We start from the raw sequence: 22,453 nt of genomic DNA, 5'->3' as shown, positions 1-22,453 counted from the left end.
CCATGAGGTAAGTCATTTAAGAATCGTTCTGAAGACTATGCTGTGGAAAAATTAGTTGTATAAAGTCTTTTCCCCTCTCCTCATTTGTATCAACAGTGGTGAAGACTGCAAAACGACATCTTGGTTAGGTAACAGGGATAGAAAAGACAAAGGAGTTGGTAATAAATAAGATTTAATTTTCCAGCAGCCCTCATGAATTTTCCCCTGCATATATTATAAAGTTAATAATTGAATCATACACTTAAGCCCCAATATTTTACATTAGTGAGATTGAAATTAGAGGTAAGATTCATTTTTAAAAAACTGAATTTAACAAGTATAACGCTTACCTATTTCTAAAGAACTATTCTAGTAGTGTTTGAGAAAAACAATCAGATCTAGAAACATTCCTGTAAGATGCACTGTAAACATGATTATAAATGTTTGAACTTGTCAATATAATGGCAGTACTATTATTTTGTAAAAATCCAGTTTTTCAAGAATATAATAGTCTTCAGAAACCTGGTTGGGGTCTCTCTCCAACTCCTCCAGCCAGCTGAAACACTGCCAAGCTCACTTCATGTGCAAGGCTATCTGCACTTTCCTGCAAATTACAGAAAAGGTTAGATGCGAAAGACACAGCATCTACCAGGTTACTTGCAACTCTGAGGGAAGGGGAGGAAGCTTTCTGATTTTGTTTCACTAACATATTCAAATGAAAACTTTCCTCTTTTTCATCTTTCAGTAACAAATTCCAAGAACCTTAAATAAATGGAAAACAACTCAAATTCTTCCAAATCAGGTAAGTTCTTAGTTAATAAAATCAGATTATAAAATTAGTTATCATTCCAAAACTCTCAATAAATTCAATAAAACCTATCCTTAAAGGCAAGAAGACCACATTAGCCTAAAAGTAAGTAACTCTTAACAGCTCCAGTTGTCTTCTTCACATCCACCAGGGATATTTATTCACTATAGTCTCAGATGGCCTAAGCTTCTGCAAAAAAGCTGCCAGCTACTATATAAATTAATTGTAAATGTCTCCTTCTGAGTCCCTATTCAACCCACTCTACTTTGCCTCAGCTGTGCAAACATTTTTATCAAGGGTATAAGGTGACAGAGAAGAGTGTGTGAAGAGGGCAAATTATAAAAATCCAGACCACAAAGTGTTGACCTATCAAGAAAACAGCAAAGGCACAGAGCAAGGCTGTCACTTACAGGAAATACTTTGAAAAAAATCAAGAGTCTAGATTCAAAGACGTATTTCAAGCAGCATGGATGATGGTACCAGCTGATTTAGAAATGGACTGCAAAGCTGGTTGTTTTCATAAAGCAACAGGATTATGTTTTTAAAGGAGAAACAAAGGATAATTCTCTTCAGGCTGCATAAGCTTAACATGTATCAAACTGAGTATCTATTAGTTATTCATACCATTTTCAAGAAGTCTGGAATAAATCAATAGAAAAACATTTGGGGAAACAAACTAAATGGGTTTAATTTTGTTCAACTATATATCTACTACTGATGAAAATTTCATAGTCTTAATAAGAACCTGTAAGTCTCCATAAACAAATCTCAAAGACATTAAATCCTTAATTATCACAGTGAGATTTCAACACTATTAAAATAGTTTTCCTTTCTCTCCTACTACCCCTCCCACTACCTATATTATCAGACTCTCACTACCTGTTTTTCACTAGAACTATCCCAGCTTACTTGCGAGTCTGCTTCTGCATATACTCGGACGACATCTTCTGTACCAGAGGGCCGAACAAAAGCACGGGAAAGCTTGTACTTCTTCACCAGGTCATTGATTGCCTCCTGTAGTCCTGAGGGTGTAACTGCTTGTCTTTCAGCATCAGTGGTGCTAATAACTTGCCTGTCTGCAACCTATGCACAAGCATTTCATATCCGTTACTATATTACACTCCCATTCAGAAGCTTAACCTGTTCAACATAATTCCCACCAAAAGATTACAGCCATTTCACTGAATATTAACAGCTACATTTCAGCTTATTGTACCACAAAGTACAGTCATACATCACTTAATGACAGGGATACATTCTGAGAAATGTACTGTTAGGCAGTTTCATCATTGTGCGAACATCATAGAGTGTGCTTACACAAACCTAGATAGTATTGCCTACTACACACCTAGGCTATATGGTACTAATCTCATGGGACCACCATCATATAAGTGGTCCATCAGTGACTGAAACGTTGTTATGTGGTACATAACTGTGCCATAGTAAGATAGCAAGGTACCGGATTCAGCATAAAATGAAACTGCATTACAATTTTATTTTTATTTCTGTCAAAAGGTTATTAATTTCATTTGTACAGCTTCTGTTTCTTCAGTCTATAAAGAGGTAACATTTTCTCTCTTACAGTTACCACTAAAATAATGGCCAGTAAATACTGTAGGACTTAGCCATTGATCAAATAACCTTAGGTATTTAAGAAGAGGGGCTAAGTGGCAACCTATTTATGTAAGAGGGTTCTGATAAGACTCTCCTAAATATGCCAAAAACTAATCTGAACAATCAGCAGCCATTTCTGTGAACACTGGCTTTAGTATCTCTGTCTTCACAAATTCTGTTGGTGAATGTGTAAACTGGTATAAATCTGTATAGAAATCAATTAGCATTTATCTGAATTGCCTTTAAAAAATTCTCTCCCTTTGAGCCCACAGATTCTACTTCTCAGCATCTAGCCTCAGGAAGTACTCTGTGAACCAAGAATAATGCAAAGGAAATATTTTCACTTAAAATGATAGGCTATCTGGGATTTGCTTCAAAATAATATGGGGGATGTGGAGAATGTGTAGGGCAATAGTTGAAATCTGTTGAAGCCATGTACAAAGGGGTTCATTATTTTGTTCCCTCTACACTTATATCTGTTTTAAATTTTCCATAATAAAATCTTTTTTAAAAAGTGATACATATCATTATTTATAATAAAGTTGGAAACCAAATACTTCTCAGACAACAGAATGGTTAAGAGCTATTCTGTACTTTTTAAAGATGTGAGAAAATACAATTAGATGATGTTAAGGCATTATTTTCTATGCAGTATGTATGTACAGAATGAAATATGACACCCTTGAGAAATATTTTTATATAGAGATTTGAGATAATAGGTTTTAGTTAGTTATTTCTCAGAAAAGAAGTAATTTGAAAATCTCGCTCACACCTTAACTTTGAGCTGCCTGTTTGGAAGATCCGTATAGAGAGCATCCCACTGTTGTACAGTCAAGCCCTTCAGAGCCAAGATTGCCTCAATCACCAGCATGTCAGAAATAGCATCACCAGCTGCCTGCAAGATAGGGACACACAATGGAAGAAACCACTGTAGTACAAGCAAAGCTTGGATGTGAATGCTCTCTCTTAGAAAACCAATCACAGTATCCTGTGCTTCCTCCTCCCCACAAGCAACATTATTAACTGGAATGTGTGGATAAATATGAATAGTGAGGGAAAGATAAAGATGTCTATGGAAGACAATGAAAGGTATACAAAAAATATTAAAACTAGCTCTTGAGAAACATGCCTTTCATCTTCCTCATTTATAAAATGAGATTAGACTGAATAACTCAAGGTTTCAGCATTAACATTCTATGACTCAAATTTTTCTTTATAACTAGATCCCTTTTGAGATACAGCATGATGATGGAAGACAGACCATGAGGTATGCCATCACGTGTGGTCAAGTGGAGAAATGGGAGCTTTGGTCTAAGACACACCTGAAGTTGGATCCATACTCTACCACTTAGTCGCTCTAAGACCTTGGTTTCTCCACTTATAAAATGGGAATTATAAGAACCCCTCTCCCTGTGTTACTGCAAGGATTACACGATGAGGTAAGAAAAGTGCCCAGTATGTGCAAGATGCTCAAATATTACTTCCACCGCTTTACCCTGCCCCATACGTTGCTTGCTCTTGCACTGCCATCTTCCACACTCCAACTGACCCACATGTATACACTCAGTGACTGACTCTGTTGACTCTAGGTGGAAAACTACTCTGTATACTTGAAATGTGTCATCATAAAATGCAGGGGGAGGGAAGCACAGAAATGTTTTGTCACTGCATTTCAGTTAAGTCTCAACTGTATACACCACTGTTGCAAAGAAGCCGCCAGGACTTCTCCACGTTAATTTTTTATACAGCACATTATTCGCTGTCCACCTTCTGAATACAGTAAAAGTAACCAAGAGCCCGCCTCCCCATCAGTTCTGACCTGGTTAAACAAATCAATAATGTTTTCAAGTATCTGAGCAGCTTTCCTTTTCTTATCTTCTAATTCTTTTGCTAGTTGTTTTATCTTCGTTTCAGCAGCTTTACTAAACAGTACCTGCAATGACAGCATACAAAATCCCAAAACACTGTCCAGGCCCCAGTCCTAAAGGACTATCATCCTAGCTAAACCACTTTTGAAATTCTCAATGAATCTGGAGAAACTGAGGGAAACATAATGGCTGACTCAGAATGTATGAAATTAATATAAGAGCAAATCAGAACCCAAAAGATATTACTAGGGGGAAAAAGTTTATGGATTATAAAACTGGTTATCAAAATTTAAAGAGCTGATTACAGAATACCACTCTGGCAAAGATAAATGTACGTGATGAGCTCATTATGTGTCGTCTGCTCAGCCAGCTACATCAGGTCTGTGCAACCACATTCCTTCAGCATATCTGTATCCATTTGACTTTGCAGAACATAATTCATTGCAACTAGTACAGTTTTCTTGTCCTAAAATTTTTATGGCTATAAGCTAGGCAGAAGTAGGAAGAGGGTTCACCATATTTATCACATTATGGCAAACAGTGCCATTGGTATTTACCATAATATACATAAGGTTCCTCAAGACTCCTGTAATTTTGAAATGCCTTGCCCATGATTTTAGTGCCTTGAGAGGCCCAGTACTGAGGAGCAGCAGCACACTGTGCTCAGCCACATGATGGAAGACACGTTTGTTGGTAAACTACAGTGGTGCAGGCTGGTCACTTGTTTTACAGGAACACAGCCATCCCCATTCATTTACCCTGCCCGAGCAGAGCTGAGCAGTTGCAACAGAGACCATACGGCCTATGAGGCCTAAAATACTTCCTATCTGCCCTTTAAAATCATTTAGCAACTCCTGCATTAATTAGATCACTGAAGTTATATTTTAATTGCATCTCCTAAGAAATTTTTATTTTTCTTCTTATATTCATGGCCTCCAGAAGCCAATTTTGAATTAATAAGGGAAATGATTTGACCTAGATAACATTTTATGTTGGCCACCTTAAATCCATTTATGAAATGAGGTGAGATAAAAACACTTTTTAAAAATCCTGAACCTTATGAATATACTAAAAACCACTTAATATACTTTAAAATGGTGAATCTTATAGTATGTGAATTATATCTCAAAAAAATTTTTAACATTCTATCTGCAAAGACAGCCATAAAAAATTTTATATGCTTATTGCTAGTTACTTGAAACTCATTTCCAGTTGTTTATAATTTAATTCTCAAGTTTTCCAACACTTCAATTCACCACAGCTACTGAACTTTCCTTTTACCACCTATGGCCATTTGAAGGAAAATATTTTAAATGATGTGTAGACAATCCGCTTATAAGAAAATTAAGAACTGCATATTTTTTAAGCAACTGTATTATAAGAACAAATTAGTATTATCACTTCATATTCAAAGATCATTACAGTCTAAAAGAGCCACCATTTAACAACACATAAGAATATATTAAGTTAACCAAATAATCTTATTCTACCACCATCCCAATCATTTCAAAGTAGAATATTACCTATTACTATGCAGATATAGAATTCTCATCATAAAAAAAAAGTGCCAGCTAAAGCCAGTTATAATTGTTTAAGAGAACTTACTGTGCCATGCCCGTTTGCTTCAAAATAAACCCCAATGTCAAACTCTTGAGCCTTATGGTGCAAATGTTTCACACCAGTTTTAGTACAATAGACAGGTACCTATAACACACATTTAAAGAAACACAACAGCAGTTATTGAATCAGCAAATGTGTTCTTACTCTCCCAGGGATAAAATAGGGAACAAAAGCTCCTGGAGCTTAGTCTAGTGAAGAAGACAATCAAGCAATTCAAATACAAGTGGTAAGTGTTACTATGGGGGAGCGAAGGCACTAGAGAAGCCCACAGCCAAGTGAAAAGCAAGGTGAGAGAGATGAGGGTCCCCCTTTGTAAGATAAAGATTACAAGTAGGGGAGTGACATGATCTAATAGTTTTAGAAAGTTCAGTTTAGCTACAGTGTGGAGAATGGCTTAGACAAGGGGTCTGTACGCTTTTACTATAAAGAGCCAGATCATAAATATTTTAGGCTTTGCAGGCCATATGGTCTGTCACAATTGCTCAATCTGCCACTAGTGCAAAAGCAGCCAGAAAACAAATGAGCATGGCTGTATTCCAATAAAACTTTATTTATAAACAGGTAGCAGGCTGATTTGGCCCACAGGCCACTGTTTGCTAACCCCTGGCTTAGAAGGTTAAAAGACAGAGGATCAGTCAGGAGGTTTCTAGGACTAATCTCAGTAAGAAATGGTGGCTGGACTAGCAACAGTGGGTAGCGGAAGTTGCAGATGGATCTGAGCGAGGTTGGTTAACGAAAGACTGATGGTAGCAGAAGTGCAGAAGAGAGGTCAGGATCAGATAAGATCGGCATCTGATGGGATGAAGGAGACCTCAGGAACGGCTAGGGCTACAAATATGTAATCTGTAAGAGAAGGGGTTGAGAAGTAAGTTTCTGATGTATTCAGTTTCTTAAACAGGGTATCTTACCTATAAGAAATTTTTAAGACAGAAAATACTAAAACAATAACCTAAGTACTGAGAATCCCCGTGAAAGGCAGTCAGCTGGGCACAGACAAAGTCCCTTGAGTGAGGTTACTGTGACCATATATTTAAGTCAGGCGACAAACTAGCAGCCTCGGGTTTTATTTTGCCTACCCACTATTTCTTTTAAATTTTGAATTCAGTTGCCAAGACTTAAAAAGTAGGAAATCCAGATGAAAATTCAGGTTTTCAGCTTCTCTTGAAGAATCTGACTAAAGGTGACAGCAGCTGGCCTGTGTGGTCCGGGCACTCTTCCTAGTCCTTATCCACCTCACTCACTTCACCCATCCAGAACCTCCAGGAATCTGACTTTGCCATTCCTGCTTTAAAAACAGTGGAAAGGCAGCAAAAACTAGTAAAATGCAGCTATTTGAAAAGGGATACACAGAAGTTGGAAAATATTACACTAGCTAGTGAGAAAAAGAGTGAAGACAGACAGCCCCAATTTGGGCCATGACCCCTTTACCTCAGAGCAAGTAGCTCAGAGATGGTCATCTGGTAGATGTTAGGAAAATAATTAAAAACAAAATCTCCTACGAATCCAGAAAATTTCTCCACAGAAGAAAACAAAACAGTTTTATTACTGAATAAGCACTAAGCCAGACTGTGGTGCACATCACAGGCAATCTGCTAAGAGACAGACAGCAATCTCACCCTTCATATAGCTGAAAACTAGTGACAAGATTCTCTTCTTGACCAAACTTCAGGCTCCTCTGAGCCTGAATAGGTCCTGTCCTTGGGCGTGTCTCCAAGAGCCCAATTTTACCAAGAATCTTGCTAAATCATTTTCACCAGAATCCCCTACTCTCAGTATCTGATCAAAGTCCTCATCCTCCTGTACCATCCCCCGGGAAGTATCTGATCCACCAGGCCTGCCTTCAGCAAAAATCTGTAAGGTCGGTTTAGCCAGAATCCTCCCTGACCCCTGATGAGTCTTAGTAATCTTTCACCCACCGGCCCCATCTCCTACACCTTGCTCCTTGGCTACAAAATCCCCATTTCTCCTTGTTTTATTAGGAGTCGAGCCCAGTCTCTCTCCCCCATTGCAGAACCCCATGGCAGTAGTCCCTATACCTATTGAATAGGCCTGCTTCTCAAAAAGACTTCACAGTACCATTTGTCACACAGTTTGTCCTAAATTTCCCTGATAATTGTGGTGGCCATCAGTGTGAGCTAATTGCCCTTACCCAAGGACTAATGAAATGAAACTTCTCCCAGCTCCATGACAAGTAGATAGGTGTCCGGCTCCAAGCTGTAACTAAGTTAAACTCTCAGGAGACCGGGAGACAGGGGTGCTATCTTCCTTTATGTTTACATTGAAAGAGGTAACTCCAAGCCCTTAGGGAAAACATTCCTCAGCAGTAACACTGGCTTATTAGGCCTTTAAAAAGACTTACATTTATTACAAAGGAGCAGAGAAAGAGTTTACAAGTCTTCTAAAAGAAATGCTCTAAGACAAGGAAGGCGGAACTTCTCTCCCTTTTTGCATCAAGAGGAATTTTTTTTTTTAATTTTTTTATCTTATTTTTGATTTCTATTTACCCTAAATAGACAACAGCTCAGCTTCACCCACTACAACCTATTCACTTTTATGAGGGCACTATTTTCCTCACAGAAATATCTTACACTAGAATATAATTAAGAAGCTACCAGAAAATGGAAATGGTTCATACCTTCATAACTTCTTCAAGATACTGTGTTGAACTTCCATTTGCATATGCAGTTTGTACAACACCAATATTCAAACTTTCTCCAATCTAGACAAAAACAATGATAATTACCTTGCCATCAAAAGTAAAGACACTGCAAAAGCAAACCTATGGATGAGAAAATCAGCAGCCAGTTCAGCTGTGCCTTAGTTTATACAATAAATGACTCACTGAAAATTTACCTGTATGCCAGAAAAAAAGCTAAAATACTTTTGAGCATTATATAAGGCAATTCTACAAGGAATCTTTTTGCAAAGAAGCCTGTGGTTTCTTGATCTCTACCTCTTTAGGTTTTTTTGTTGGTTTTTTTTTTTTTTTTTTGGTGAAGAAGATTGGCCCTGAACTAACATCTGTGCCCATCTTCCTCTATTTTTTTTTATATGTGGGCCACCTGCCACAGTATGGCTTGACGAGCAGTGCGTAGGTCCACTCCTGGGATCTGAACATGCGAACCCTGGGCCACCGAAGCAGAGCGTGTGAACTTAACCACTACACCACCAGGATGGCCCCCTCTTCAGTTTTTTTTAATAAAAGAATTTAATTCTTTTTTTTTGGAAGGAAGATCAGCCCTGAGCTAACATCCGCCAATCCTCCTCTTTTTGCTGAGGAAGACCGGCCCTAGGCTAACATCTGTGCCTATCTTCCTCTACTTTATATGGGACGCTACCACAGCATGGCCTGACAAGCGGTGCATCGGTGCGCGCCCGAGATCCGAACCTGGGCCGCCGCAGCAGAGCATGCACACTTAACCGCTATGCCACGGGGCCAGCCCCAAGAATTTATTTAGTTCTTAAAGTATACCTTTTCCAGATTATAATAATTACTTCCCATTACATCCTATATTTAAAGCTAGCCTGAGATTTCCAAAAGAGCAAAACAAAACTAATCCCTCCCATGTTACTAAGTTTACCATAATCATAGTACTCAGTCTCTCAGAGGAAGAGACTTTCTGTTGAAACTTGAGGCTCTGGGGAGTGATGGTGCAACTCTCTTTAAAGTGTCAGATATGAAGAAATTAAAACTTCATAAAGCTTCAAATCATAAAACTGTGCCAGTATCAGGAAGAAAAGAGTACCTTCAGGTTCCAAAACCAGTGCCCCAATGTGGAAATGACTGGAATTACCACTTCTTTTCATATTTTCTGGCCACAAATGTAAGGAACTTACCATAAATTGTGCCTTTGAGACATTCAAATGACTGTCTGATACAGAATTATTTCACCAGTAAGTCTTATTTTAAAGGGTAGTCAATCTCCCCACCATACCTCCACCAGGAGCTCTTTAAGGAAACTGCTGATTAGTGTTGCTATCTTGTCTCCATCTATGAGATGAAAGTGGCCCTCTGCATCATGGTAGTAGTAAACAATTCTGTCTGCATCTCCATCAAAGGAACAGCATCTTTCATTGGACTTCATTTCCATTCCTAGCACACAGAATAATTTAAAATGCATTTCAGTCTAAGAAATGGGAATAAAACTCAATATGAAAGTTTTAGGTTTCTCTTTTACACTAGTTACACAGGAAAAATGTTGCACTAAACTATGATCGTAACTGGCCTTGAGTGTTACACATAAGCACGTCCACTGTGATTTTTCAAGAGGTGTTTAAAATTATCCTTCCAAGTAAAAACCAATGTCTTAATCTTTAAATAGTATACAGGTTTATTGGTAGTCTTTACAGGATAAATTCTTTCACAGCTAACTGAAAAAGGAGCATTCAAAATCTACCTATGATGAAATGATATAATACTAAAATAAAATTCCATTTTATAAGTTTGGCAAGACAGGTTCCCACAGTTTTGTGAAAACTACGGGTATTTCTGAGTGCAATTTACCTTGTACCATGGTGCCTTTTATATAAAAAAAATAATCAGCAATAGATGAGGTATGTGCTTTGATTTAATTGACAAAGGTAATGTTTACTTGTTCACACCACTGATAAAAAGAAACACTGGTAATTAAGAGCAAAGAATTATAACCTGTGAGAGATAAATGGCTTGTATAATTTACATCAAGCTTCAAAACCTCAGCAATTGTCACATCAAATGTATTAGAAAATGTGGCTGTTCCTTAGCCACAACGGCAGCAGACTGACAAACCCAAAATGAGGCAACTAAGACGTGAAAGGCTTTTGTGTGGAATATGAACAGCAGGTTGCCTGTAGGGCCCACACAGGCTGCAGGAAAGTGAGGGCCTCTGGTTTTGTTCCTACTGCAGCCCCAGCGCCTAGAGCAGGAGACTCAAGTTTTAGTGAATGGACAGATGAGGGACACAGAACTGAACTGTCAGCAAAGGCCAAAACAAGCAATTCAATGAAAAGTAGCTCAAATTGGTTGATTAAACTGAAAATTTAAATGCTTACTACAATGAGACAGAATGACATGAATGAGAAAGGCAACTGGATGAGGTCTGCAGCGTTCTGAAGAATTAATGTCCTGTCTGAAAGGGGCGGGAGCTACTCCACAGCAGCCAATTAATGCCAAATGAGAATGGACATTTTCTGATTCTGGTAAAGAGAAGCCAGAGATTCCAATATCTAAGTGAAATCACAGAATTTCTAAACGGTGGCAACTAATGCAATTAAACACACACACACACACAAAGCAGACAAAACAAAACATCTGCAAGCCAGGTTTGGGCAGGGGCTAACCATTTAGGATCGATAATGCAGCTACATACAGAACACCTCTGACCACAACGACCGTGGAAACAAGGGTCTTCCTCCTGATCTGCCCACTGTGGAAAACACTGACTTTCCAGACAATTAGAATTTAGCAGAGTTGTATTCCCTTTCCAGTGTCTAATTCAGGTAAGCTGCAAAATAAAGCTACTTACTATTGCTGTCCCTGAGACAGTGATTCTCAAAGTGTGATCCCCAGACCAGCACCATCAACAAAGCTTGGGCACTTGACAGAAATGCAAATTCCTATCGTATACAAATCCTACCCCAGACCTACAGATTAGAAACTCTGGGGTAAAGCCCAGGAATCTGTGTGCTAACCACTCCTCCAGCTGATTCTGATGCATGCTCAAGTTTGAGAAGCAGTGCTCTAGAATACCCATTTCGGACTGTGCTTTCCCCACCAGGTTTCCTCTACGCTGGGAGGAGTCGTGTGATGTACAGGCAAAGAGAGTAGACCATGTTTTGAATGGCACTGACGAGGAAGATGTCCGGATGTCTGAAAGTGGCAGAGCCAGTACTAGCTGCATGACTCAACTCACTTGGCCACCTCTGTTTGTACATGAGATTGGTTTCAAAGAGCTCTCAAAGCAAATTTTGTACATACCTTGTGGAGGTTTCTGATGACTTTTCACAAAGTCGGCCCCACATAAATGATTGAGTTTCCCTTTGGTCCCATCATTAAACAGCTGAACGGACAGTCCCTGGGAGAAGTAGTGTTCCATTTCCCTCAGCTTCAGGGCCCCTATGCCATTTGCACAGTCAACCTTAAGTGATCCATATTCATTTCCACTACAGAAAGCCTTAAAAGGAAAAGACATATGGAAGAGTTTCTAGTTATTAAAGTAAAATATATGTCAACATCTTCCTTTATCTCAGTTAACTCATCTATTTTAAAGGGTACACATTCAGATGAAAATTGTTAAACACCAAAGCAAAATTTTAAAACATCTTTTTTTGGACAGCTCGTCACTGGAACAGTATCACTGACTGAATAACTTATGGAAATGGAGCTTTATTAGAATTTAGCCTCAATTAAGCAGGGTGCTTTAAAAATAATATTACAGTCTTTGTTACACAACAGTCATTCAAATGTGGGAAAGAGCATCCAGATGAATGAGCAGTAATAACATTAGTCATTCTCTTCATAGCATATAACACCCCTGGGCACATTTGGCTTTTCTTCCTAGTTGTCAGTCTCCTCTCCTAACCATCCTCGCCCCAGAATATAGGTTCTACGAGAGCAAGGGCTTTGTTTTGGTTAACTGTGCCTGACAATAACATAAAATCTATTTGTTGATCAAATGAATTATACTCCTCAAATCTCATCCAGGGATGAGAAGCTAATATACCTGGATGAAAATCTTTCTCAATAGTAGATGCCTCAAGAATGACGCCAAGACCTCCATTAAGTCTAAGAGCAAACTCCTCTGAGTACTTATGATAACCACGAGACCACCCCACAGTGACCTCAGAAGGCACCACACGCTTTGCCAAGTAAATGCCAACACACAGCACCACACAAGGGCCAGACCTTGTGGAGCCTTACAAAGAAAAGGAGATATGCCGCATTTTTGGAAAAAGGAGGAGGTGTGACAAACTATCTGATTATGACAAATTGTTGAACTGATGTTATTTTACTCATTTGCTTAAACTCTAACCACATTCAAGAGACTTTCACCTGTTTGGTAAGTTCCACAAAGGCCTTGGAGAGTTTCTGGTAGTAACCTTCTACGGTGGCCTCTCCATACCGGCCACTGGTGTTTCGACAGTACACCATGAAGTGCAGCTGGGGCGTTGTTAACAAGCCATAATCTGTCAGAGAAATACAAAAAGCAATTTACCACATTTCTTAAATGGATTCATACAGTATGAATTTCAGGGTGACAAATCCTCTTTTAAAAAAGACATCTCAGAAGACACAAAAACGCTATCTTTCAAACTATCCAGAAATATGCACAAATATCCAACGGAATCATTACAACTGCATGTCACATTGTGATACTGTGATTTATAATAGGAAATGATATATTTGGTCTTTGTCCCCATTCACAGCTAGCTTCTAAACCCTTGGAAATTTCCAAGCCTGAGAGCAATCTTTTGTTACGTTAATGAGGTGACTTTAGAAAAGCCCCTAGGAAACCTAAGGTTGGGGCTGGTTGCCAGGGGAACCAACCTGGTTATTAGGGAGTTGGAATTTTCAGTCCTTCCTGCCTACCCAGTCCAACTCCAGGGAGGAGAGAGGAGTGGGGCCAGAGATTGAGTTCAAACACCAATGGCCAATGATGTCATCAATCGTGCCTATGTAATGAAGCCTCCATAAAAACCCAGAAGGACAGGGTTCCATGTTGGTGAACATGTGGAGATTGAGGAGAGTGGCGTGCCCAGAGGGCGCAGAAGCTCCTAGCCCCTTCCCACAAACCTTGCCCTATGCATCTCTTCCATCTGGCTGTTCCTGAGTTATATCCTTTATAATAAACCAGTAATCTAGTAAGTAAAATGTTTCTCTGAGTTCAGTAAGCCATTCTAGCAAAGTAATTGAACCCAGAAGGAGGTTGTCAGAAGCCCAGGTGATTGGCATCTGAAAGGGGTGTGGAGGGGCAAGTCTTGTAGGACTGAACCCTTAACCTGTGGGATCTGACCCTACCTCCAGGTAGATAATGTCAGAACTGAAGTAACTGGTGGTGTTGGAAAAAACACACATTGGACACGTACTCAATTCTAAAAGAAATATGAACTACTATTGATAGCAAAAAGCAATCAGATGGTATAGACAGGTAACAATGTAAAAATACAGCAGTATAGAAAAGTAATTGAGAACTATTTCCAGTAACATTGCAAACTATGTAATTCAGATGAACTCACCTCCCAAAAACAACCAAAAATACCAGATAAAAGAGAAAAATCTCTTTTTAAAAAGAATTGCAGTGCCAACAAGTTACAGAGGAATTAGGCCAAAATCTACATGAAGAGAGGAAACCCAAGATTGAAGCTAAAGGACGCTGGTTTTGCTCTGAGGGCATTTCTTGAAACTAGCAATGGAGCTACGGTTTTTAGTGCAACAAGTCCATGCTGGTCTAAGAAGAGAAACCCAGTAGAAGATGAGGCCCTCATGAAACTGAAGCCCCAAAGGGCTATTTTTCCGGTGCAAGGGTGAGTCAGAAGTGAATCAGCCCCAAGTGCCCACCCCAGGAAAGCTGACTTGGCACTGAGCAAGGCAGAGGGGGAAAATCCAGCCCTGAAGAGCCGTCACCACAAGCACAGGCCTCCCACAGATTTCCAGCCCAAATTCACATAACCACAGGAGTCCAAAAGAACCTTGCATCCACCAGCCAGGTAGTACCCCCAGGCACCCAGCAGAAGCAAATACTAAACTTTGCCAGAGAAATGTACCTTCATCATAAACCTCAAAAATGTCCCACAAAGAACTTTCCAAGATAAACCAACAGCTTACAGTCAAAAATAGCTAAACACATGAGAAAGTCACCATGAGCAAGAAACAGGAGAAACAGCAGAGATGGACCAGTACCCAATAAATATTCAGATGACTAAATCCATCCAGGTCTTCAGGGTCAAGCACAAGAGTTTGGACTAGAGGCAAAAAAGTCATTTAAGTTCTTGAGCCTGCAGTTATACAACGGAAATGGCATTTTATGAAGGCAACTTTGGCTCTGGTATAAGGATTAGATGGGAGGAGGTGGAGGAGCTCAAAAAAGTGGGTAAGCTTAGAGTAACTTAACAGAGGTATATAAGGAGAGGAAAACGACATTCTAAAAGACATACTAAAAAATAAATCAAGGGGCCGGCCCGGTGGTGCAAGCGGTTAAGTGCGCGCACTCCGCTATGGCGGCCCAGGGTTTGCCGGTTTGGATCCCGGGCGCGCACCAACGCACTGCTTGTCGAGCCATGCTGTGGCGGCGTCCCATATGAAGTGGAGGAAGATGGGCACGGATGTTAGCCCAGGGCCAGTCTTCCTCAGCAAAAAGAGGAGGACTAGCATGGATGTTAGCTCAGGGCTGATCTTCCTTACAAAAAAAAAGGATTTTGTGATCAATATCAAAATTACCAAATAAACGTTTACTTAATGACCATTACATACAGTTACTCACCATCTATTCCACTGATCCACCCAGAAGCCACTCTTCACAGCGCTATCCTCGTCACATATCACAAAATCCTTTGAATTCAATACTAATTACAAGTTTTTCCATTTCTCTCTCTATCATCACTCTTGCATGAACTACTGCACAGTCTCCTAGCTGGTCTCTTTTCCTTTCTTACAACCTTCCTGTCTCTCTTTCCACAACAGCCAGAGTGACTGGCTTAAAATGAAAGTATGATCATATTTCACGCATGAAATTCTTCAATGGAGTCCCAGTGCATCTGGAATAAAACCTAAATCCTTACCATGACCTATATGGCTGGAATGCTTCGGCCCCTGCTTACCTCCCTAACCTGATCTTCCACCAGCTTCCCCCATTCTCCTCTGCTGCAGCTATATTAACCTCCTCTCATTTCCTGAAATATATTAAGCTGAAGAGAGCAATAAGGGAAAAGTTAAAAAAAAGTCACTCTCAAATTTTTCTAGACTACAACACTAGAAAAGTGATGGTTCTAGAGATAGAATGGCAGTGCTAAAAAAGGTCAACCATTCTAGGGATGGTAGAAAGCATACAGTTCCGGGCAGGGTGAATCTGGGGTAGGGGCAGAGACATCACTCAGACCAGAGCTTTACAGATTGCCTGTCAGTGGGTCATGGATCTACTTCGTGAGACACAACCAGCAATTCTGCATTTTTTTAACGAATAGATGAACATAGGTGTGTAATATGGGTATTGTTTTTTGAAACTTCTGTTTCAGTTATACACACAAGCACACATACCCAGGTCACAATACTAAATGGGTTTCTTACTACGGGATGTGATAGGCAGTGAAACAGACTACTGGAGGGCTGTACATGGCAGGTAGTCAAAAATGTTGCATGAACTAATAAACGAAAGAATAAAAGAATATACGTAGCTGGAGCCACGGCAATAAAGATGATCATTCAGAAATCATGCAGAATGAGAGAGAGAGGTGAGGAATGCCCGTATTAAGACAGAAGAGGAGCCCGCAGAGAAGACCAGTAAGGAACAGTGTGGCCAAGGCAGTAGAAGTGTAAAGAAAGAAAGGGGGAGGTCACAGTGTGGAGAGCTACCAAGATATCCACTGAAATAAAAACTCTAAAATAGAAATTCTGAAAGGATCCCTTTGAGTACCTGACAAAAGCTACGAATCCTCTCCCTAGAAAAGTGTATATCAGGTAACACGCTGCACACTGTATCAAGAGGTCCACAGGGTCCCTGCAGCTTAATCAAACACTCCCCAGGGGACCCAGGTTAAGAATCTTCATGTTATAGTAGCCACAGGATTTGGCCATTAGAATTCAGACGAGTGTCGGGGCAGACATTTCACTGGAGGGGCAAGGATGGAGACTCGCCTGCAGGAGGCTCGGTAACGCCTAGCGGAGCAAACAGAATAAGCCGGCTGAGCTCTTGGAAGAGGCCAGATTAACATGAAGGAAGGGAACACGCAGGAGCTGGAAAGGAGGTTGAAAAGGTCAAGAGAAGATATTTTAAAATGAGAAAGATCTGACACTAGGAAAATTCACCTCTAAGCACAGTGGAGTCACTGCACTCACAAAGGGTATAACCGAGGTGAGAAGAGGATTCTAGCCTATGTTTTGTTGCATTTATTCTTCTTCATTTAATAAAATAGGAAAAACCACCTGTCAGAACTTAATACCATGATTACAAGTAAGTCAAAGAAATTTCCCATCGCTATTTGACAGGTAACTGTCAGCTAATTCCACATGTGATCAGCTACCAGGGAACACCTGATATTGACAAACGCTGCCCAGAATGAACATTTTCAAATAATTTCAAGGGTTTGTATATCAGGAAATTCAGCCTTACTAAAGTAAAGCAAGTTGTTTAGGATCAGTGTTTCCTAAACACAATCTCCTATAGGTAAAACAAAATACGCACGCCCAGAAAAATTTTTTAAAAGTTTAAATTTAAAAAGCTAGTATTTTATGTCTAGAAGTTCCTTTTTTAAAAACTTTTTTATCTATATTTTCAAACTTTCCTAAAATAAATATGTATTACTTGTATAATTTTTAAATACATTTTTTAAAGATTAATTTAATTTGAAACTCAGGACAACTACATACCATGGAATTGACCTCCTAAAACAGTCACGCCCTCTATTACAGACTGTGAAAGTTTTTCACTGCTGGGTCTAGAAAGAAAAGGAAGAAAATAATACATCCCATCCTGAAACCAAGAGTTGCCAGTTGTGAAAGCAAAGGCAGAAATTATGTGTTACAAATTTCAGACTAATAAGTACATTGTATTTGAACTAAAACCTGTCAAGTCTGAAAACTCTGAAAAATAATACAGTAAAGTATAAGAATTTTCCAGTAGCCTTTCACAATATATTTCTTGGAAAGATTTAGGCTTTTAAATGAATTTAGGAAACAATATAAAGGATACACTAATTACACCATACCCAAATACCTTTTCAAGTTTGGTCATAACTGTATATACATTGCCTAAGAACAGTAACAATAAATACTGAATGCACAGTGTGCGTAATCCAGTACTGGGTATAAAACCACCAGGGATATAATACTTATTTTTCATTTTAAGTCATAACAAATTATTTTTCTATATAACTCAAAATAAAGCAAATCTTTATATAACTGCCTTGTAGAAAAAGACGTTCTATATCATTTAATCTAGTTAATAAGTAAGAGGCAAATACACGTGGGATGGCTTCACTGCGGGATAATAATTTGCTTCAGAACATAGGTCGCTTGGCTACTTCTGCCGCTTATAAATCCACAATCGGGGTATCTGGAAGTTCCTCTGGTAACATATTAAGGGAAAACACCAGTCCAAGTCATTAAAAGATGGAGGAGAAATTTCCTTTAGAAAGAATCTCTGGCTAAAACCAGGCCTTATGCAAAAGAGAATGCTTCTGTTTGAAAATACTCTTTTATATCTTTTTTTTAACATCTTTACAAAAAATATCTGTTTGTAAAGGAAGGCAAAAGCTGCCAAATACAACAAATATGCAGAAATGATATAGATTGTTAACGTTTTTCAGTGAACTCCAGCATGGGAAAATGATAAATATATGAACTAACAATTACACAGATTATAAAGTAAATCTCTAAAAATAATGGGTTAAAATCATGTGTTATTACTATAGAGGGGAAAAAGCAAACCTACAGAACTAAAGGAGTGGGAAACATTTGTTAAGTGCTTCTCTCATGCCAGGAAATAGGTTATTGTGCATACATTATTTCATGCAATCCTCACAAAAACCCCGTGTTAGGCCTTATCATCAACGTTTTATAGAGGAGCAGATGGAAGCTCCAAAACATTAAGCAACCTGGGGTTCCCAAGTTGCAGCAGTGACTTAGCTCCCACATACGACTAAAGAGGCCAGGGAGGTGGTGCAGCCCTCAGGGCAGTTCCACGTAAGTCTTCCACTTGGTCATGGGTACTAAAACTGAAGCCATCATCCACACTGAATTCCCAAAGCCGCTTTGCCCAGAACTCGGATGGTCACCTGGTGTCTCTCCCGATCACTACGAAGGCTTCTTGCTGCAGGTTCACGGCTGCCTTCTCGCTGATGTCCGTCAACACCCTCCGCACATCTTGTTCCTCAGCGTTTGCCAAACAGGTAGCATGCTCCTCCCAGGATGGTGCCAACATCTCACCCAAAGGATCAACCAATTTTACACCATTGTCTTCCTTAAAAGAAAAACAAACAATAAGCCATCTACGCATATTCATGAGGGTGAGCTGAGGAAGTAAACTCAAGTTGTTTTTCCTCCCAAAAAAGACAGTGAGGGCGGAGCAGCTTCACTGGTCACCACCGCGGAACGCCAGGCACCAGAGAGCAGGCGTTTTGTACACATTACCTCAGTAAATCCTCAAGACACACACATCAATCTAACTGCTAATCCTGTTATCACTCCAGTCTTACTTTGAGAAAACAGAGATTCAAAGCAAGTACTGTGCTCATGTTGATACAGCTAATAAGTGTCAGTACTGATATTAAAACTTCAAGTCTATCTGACTCTTAAACCCAACGCCACTACGCGACCCCAGCTTTTTCAAAAGGCTGTCCTCCGTGCCTTCACGGTCCATTAACTGACGAGGATACACCTGGAGCAGGAGGGCACCTAGAGATCCTTCTCGTCATGACTCTGGACTCTAAGAACACGCGGCCAGTGTGTCAACCAGTGGGTGGCACGGAAGCCGAAAACTGAGTCCCAACTTTGTTCTGCTCATGTTTATGGAAAGAAAGAAAGTGTAGTTCAGAGTGAATGTCAACTGAAGGAAACAGCTCAAAATTGTTTTAAGAAGTGGTTCTGGGCCTAGCAATAAATGTCGTAAATGAATTACGGCAATGTGGACACTTCCACACTTCCGCATTCACAGTGATCCACAGTTAGAAGTCGGACAAGCAACGTCATCCTCCTGCCTAGGGGAACAGGGAGGTACAATCCTTCACTGACCTACATAGCATTCACTTGCTACTGATTTAGCTCCAAAGGCAAAACTCTCATGCCCTAGTAACCAAACAGAAGCGTACTATTCACACCGTGTTATTAGGGTTACAGGCAGAACAGAAGAGTTAAACTGTGTCAAAAGGAAGACTTTGACAAAAAACTTAATTGTCATAAACACTAGAACCATCAAGCCTCATCAATATTCTGCCCAAAGCTCACTTTTGGATTCCTGCAGCCACATGTTTGGCTGTTCATCCAGAACAGGAAACTATTCCCTAGCTACAGAAAACCTGTCTGAAAACTTTTAAGATGTGCTAAGTCTTTTCAAATATTTGCCCTTCCCCCTACTTTGCCTCCAACCTCCTTAATCTCTGCTAAATTAATAGCGGTAACACTTCTTATTACTGATACTGTCTCAATACAAGCAACTTGGAAGGACATTCTGTTATTTCTCTAATATGGCCAGTCTCCAAAAACTGACAGTCTCCTTTCATGCTCTCCACACTCTGTAAAGAGTCAGGAGCTAAATGACCATTCATTAAGAAAAAGTTGTTTCAAATCCAAAGGCATATAACCAGGAGAAGGCACATTCCCAGAATTAGAATTCGTACTTTGGGTCAAACTGCTCAGACACTAAGATTGGTCTGGTAAACAAGGGCTGCTTTATCAGAGCACTAAAGGCATTACCTCAGGGTTGTGTGATGCTGTTACCATGACTCCTATCGTAGATTTTGTCTGTTTTGACCTCAGGACAGCTAATAATCCCATGCGAAACATGACATGATCAAGATGTTCTGCTTTCGTCCGAAATCCAGCAGTCCCATATTGGAGAATGAGTCCATTGGGCTTGGGGTGTAATGCTGAGTGTTTTGTAACAGCATCTAAATCCATGTCTACAAAATTAAGGAATATTTTTCCGGCATAAGAAGAAATCTTTCAAGGACCATTTGCTTCAAAAACTGCTACCCCAAACTAATAGGTCTGCCTTATTCTGACCCTCCCCAAAGAGCTGTATGTTTGAGAGAGAAGAGAACGGTAGAATAAGTCCTGGGGGTTAGCATTACCTAGAAGATCCTGCCCAACTTGTCCACTCCGGGGCAAATTCAAGGCAGAAATCAGATTGTCCCCAACTCATCTCCCATTTTGGCTGCAGGGCTATTCCTGGACCCAGGGCGAAGTTAAAATGGCCCACTCTCAACTAAAATGAAGATTCCACACGTAGATTCAGAAACTCGACAGATCAAAGAGCACCTCATTTTACAAACAGGAAAACTTCAGCCAGGGCCTCAGTTAAATAACCTAAATTTACATGGGTAGCTGGTGACAGACTGAGGCCTAAAATCATATTCTCAATGGACTGGATTACGAATCCAAAAGATCTGGGAAATCTGTGTAGTTCTTTGCTATTCCTCCCAGGCTACAGAGACATATTCCCAAAGGAAAAGCAAAGGACAACAGCCTCCTCTCCAAGACTGCCCCGGCTTCCTAACACACCTTCAGGGGATTGTTCTCTTTTCAGAAGGATCAGGACACCCTTCCAAATTGAGCTCTGAAACTAGCAACACCTTCCTTTTACTTTTAATTTTAAAAGTCAAACCTGGGCCCTTAGCCCACTAGTACTTCCTTCTCTGGGAGACTCCAATTTTAAGTGGAACTTCCAACCTCTGCTGTATGTACTATCCGCTTCCTGGGTCAGCCCCATTCCCAAGTAGCCCAGAGAGGAGCAGCAGGCCCACGGCTACTAGCCTCACTATCTTGTTTTCTTTACTGTCCTTCATTGCTTCAATGAACAAAAGTTAAAGGAAATGGTGAAAAATGTTTGCTCTTATCCAGGTGGAAAAGCTGGCATTCAGCAAGCTAGTTTAGTTCAGCCCAAAGTGATCAAATCTCTTTCACAAGCATGAACACATTTTATTACAAATTGACCGGTCGGTAAAACATCACGATTATTCATAAGGGCGTAAACCAGTCCTGTTAAATCCAGAAAGTCTTTTAAAAAAGAAAATAAGATAAAATGCTTCCACCTTTTAATGCGTTTTAGGTCCTAAAACTACTTTCAATGACTATGAGAAGGCTTTTATTAAAAATATTTCCAAGTCCAAACAGTTTCCATTCTAAATAATGAAGAGTATCCCCCGCTTCCCTCCATCCACTCTTCAACACCGCGCTTGTTCCTCTCTCCTCCCAGCCGCTAACCGCCACACGTCTCCTGTCACTCAGCCCCAGGCCCGCGCCCAGGCCTGGGACTGGACCGCCCAGCACGAGACCCTCCGCCCGGCGGGCCCCACCGGCCGGCTCCCGAGGCGCACTGGTGGAGGGTGTGCCCGGCGCGCGGCCGGGGGCCAGTCCGCTAGCCTGCCCGCCAGCCTGCCCGCCAGCCCGTTGTCGGTCGCACCCCGGCAGGCCAGAACGTCCCCTTCTCGCCGCCAAGCCTCGGGGCCCGCTCACCTCTGCCCGAGACTCCGCGCCACCTCCACCACGCGCAGCGGCTGCCCCCGGCGGCGCCTGGACCCAGACTGGAGCTCTCGGAACCCGCAGACGTGGCCCTGCGTGGCTTCCGGCCCGTCGCCACGCCCCTCAGCCAATCACGGCTGGGGAGGGTCCGCTGGCCCCGCCCCGCCTCTCGCCGGTCTCGCGGGTCTCGCGGGT

At 40.7% G+C, this 22,453-nt stretch overlaps 1 protein-coding gene across 3 annotated transcripts; it reads right to left on the bottom strand.

Moving 5' to 3' along the window:
- Positions 1-155: 155 nt before the first annotated feature.
- On the bottom strand, positions 156-22,339 carry PGM3 (phosphoglucomutase 3). Of its 3 annotated transcripts, XM_058566703.1 has the most exons (13): positions 22,253-22,339; positions 20,492-20,697; positions 18,856-19,040; positions 17,450-17,517; positions 12,920-13,053; positions 11,846-12,041; positions 9,825-9,982; positions 8,525-8,608; positions 5,875-5,973; positions 4,221-4,334; positions 3,174-3,296; positions 1,697-1,870; positions 156-583 (listed from the first exon to the last, which is right to left on the bottom strand). In XM_058566703.1, exons 2-13 carry the CDS (start codon positions 20,693-20,695, stop codon positions 494-496), a joined length of 1,629 nt encoding a protein of 542 aa, XP_058422686.1. In that variant the 5' UTR covers positions 20,696-20,697; positions 22,253-22,339; the 3' UTR covers positions 156-493. The 3 variants fall into 3 exon arrangements, with proteins under 3 accessions (XP_058422686.1, XP_058422683.1, XP_058422684.1); XM_058566700.1 differs by lacking the exon at positions 5,875-5,973 and having other exon boundaries at positions 22,253-22,319; XM_058566701.1 differs by lacking the exon at positions 20,492-20,697 and having other exon boundaries at positions 22,253-22,276.
- Between the last annotated feature and the right edge of the window lie 114 nt (positions 22,340-22,453).

This window comes from Diceros bicornis, chromosome 23, assembly GCF_020826845.1.
Source record: "Diceros bicornis minor isolate mBicDic1 chromosome 23, mDicBic1.mat.cur, whole genome shotgun sequence".
NCBI lineage: Eukaryota > Metazoa > Chordata > Mammalia > Perissodactyla > Rhinocerotidae > Diceros > Diceros bicornis.
The sequence above is the reverse complement of the archived record's forward strand: the minus strand, read 5'-3'. Positions and strand labels throughout refer to the sequence as shown.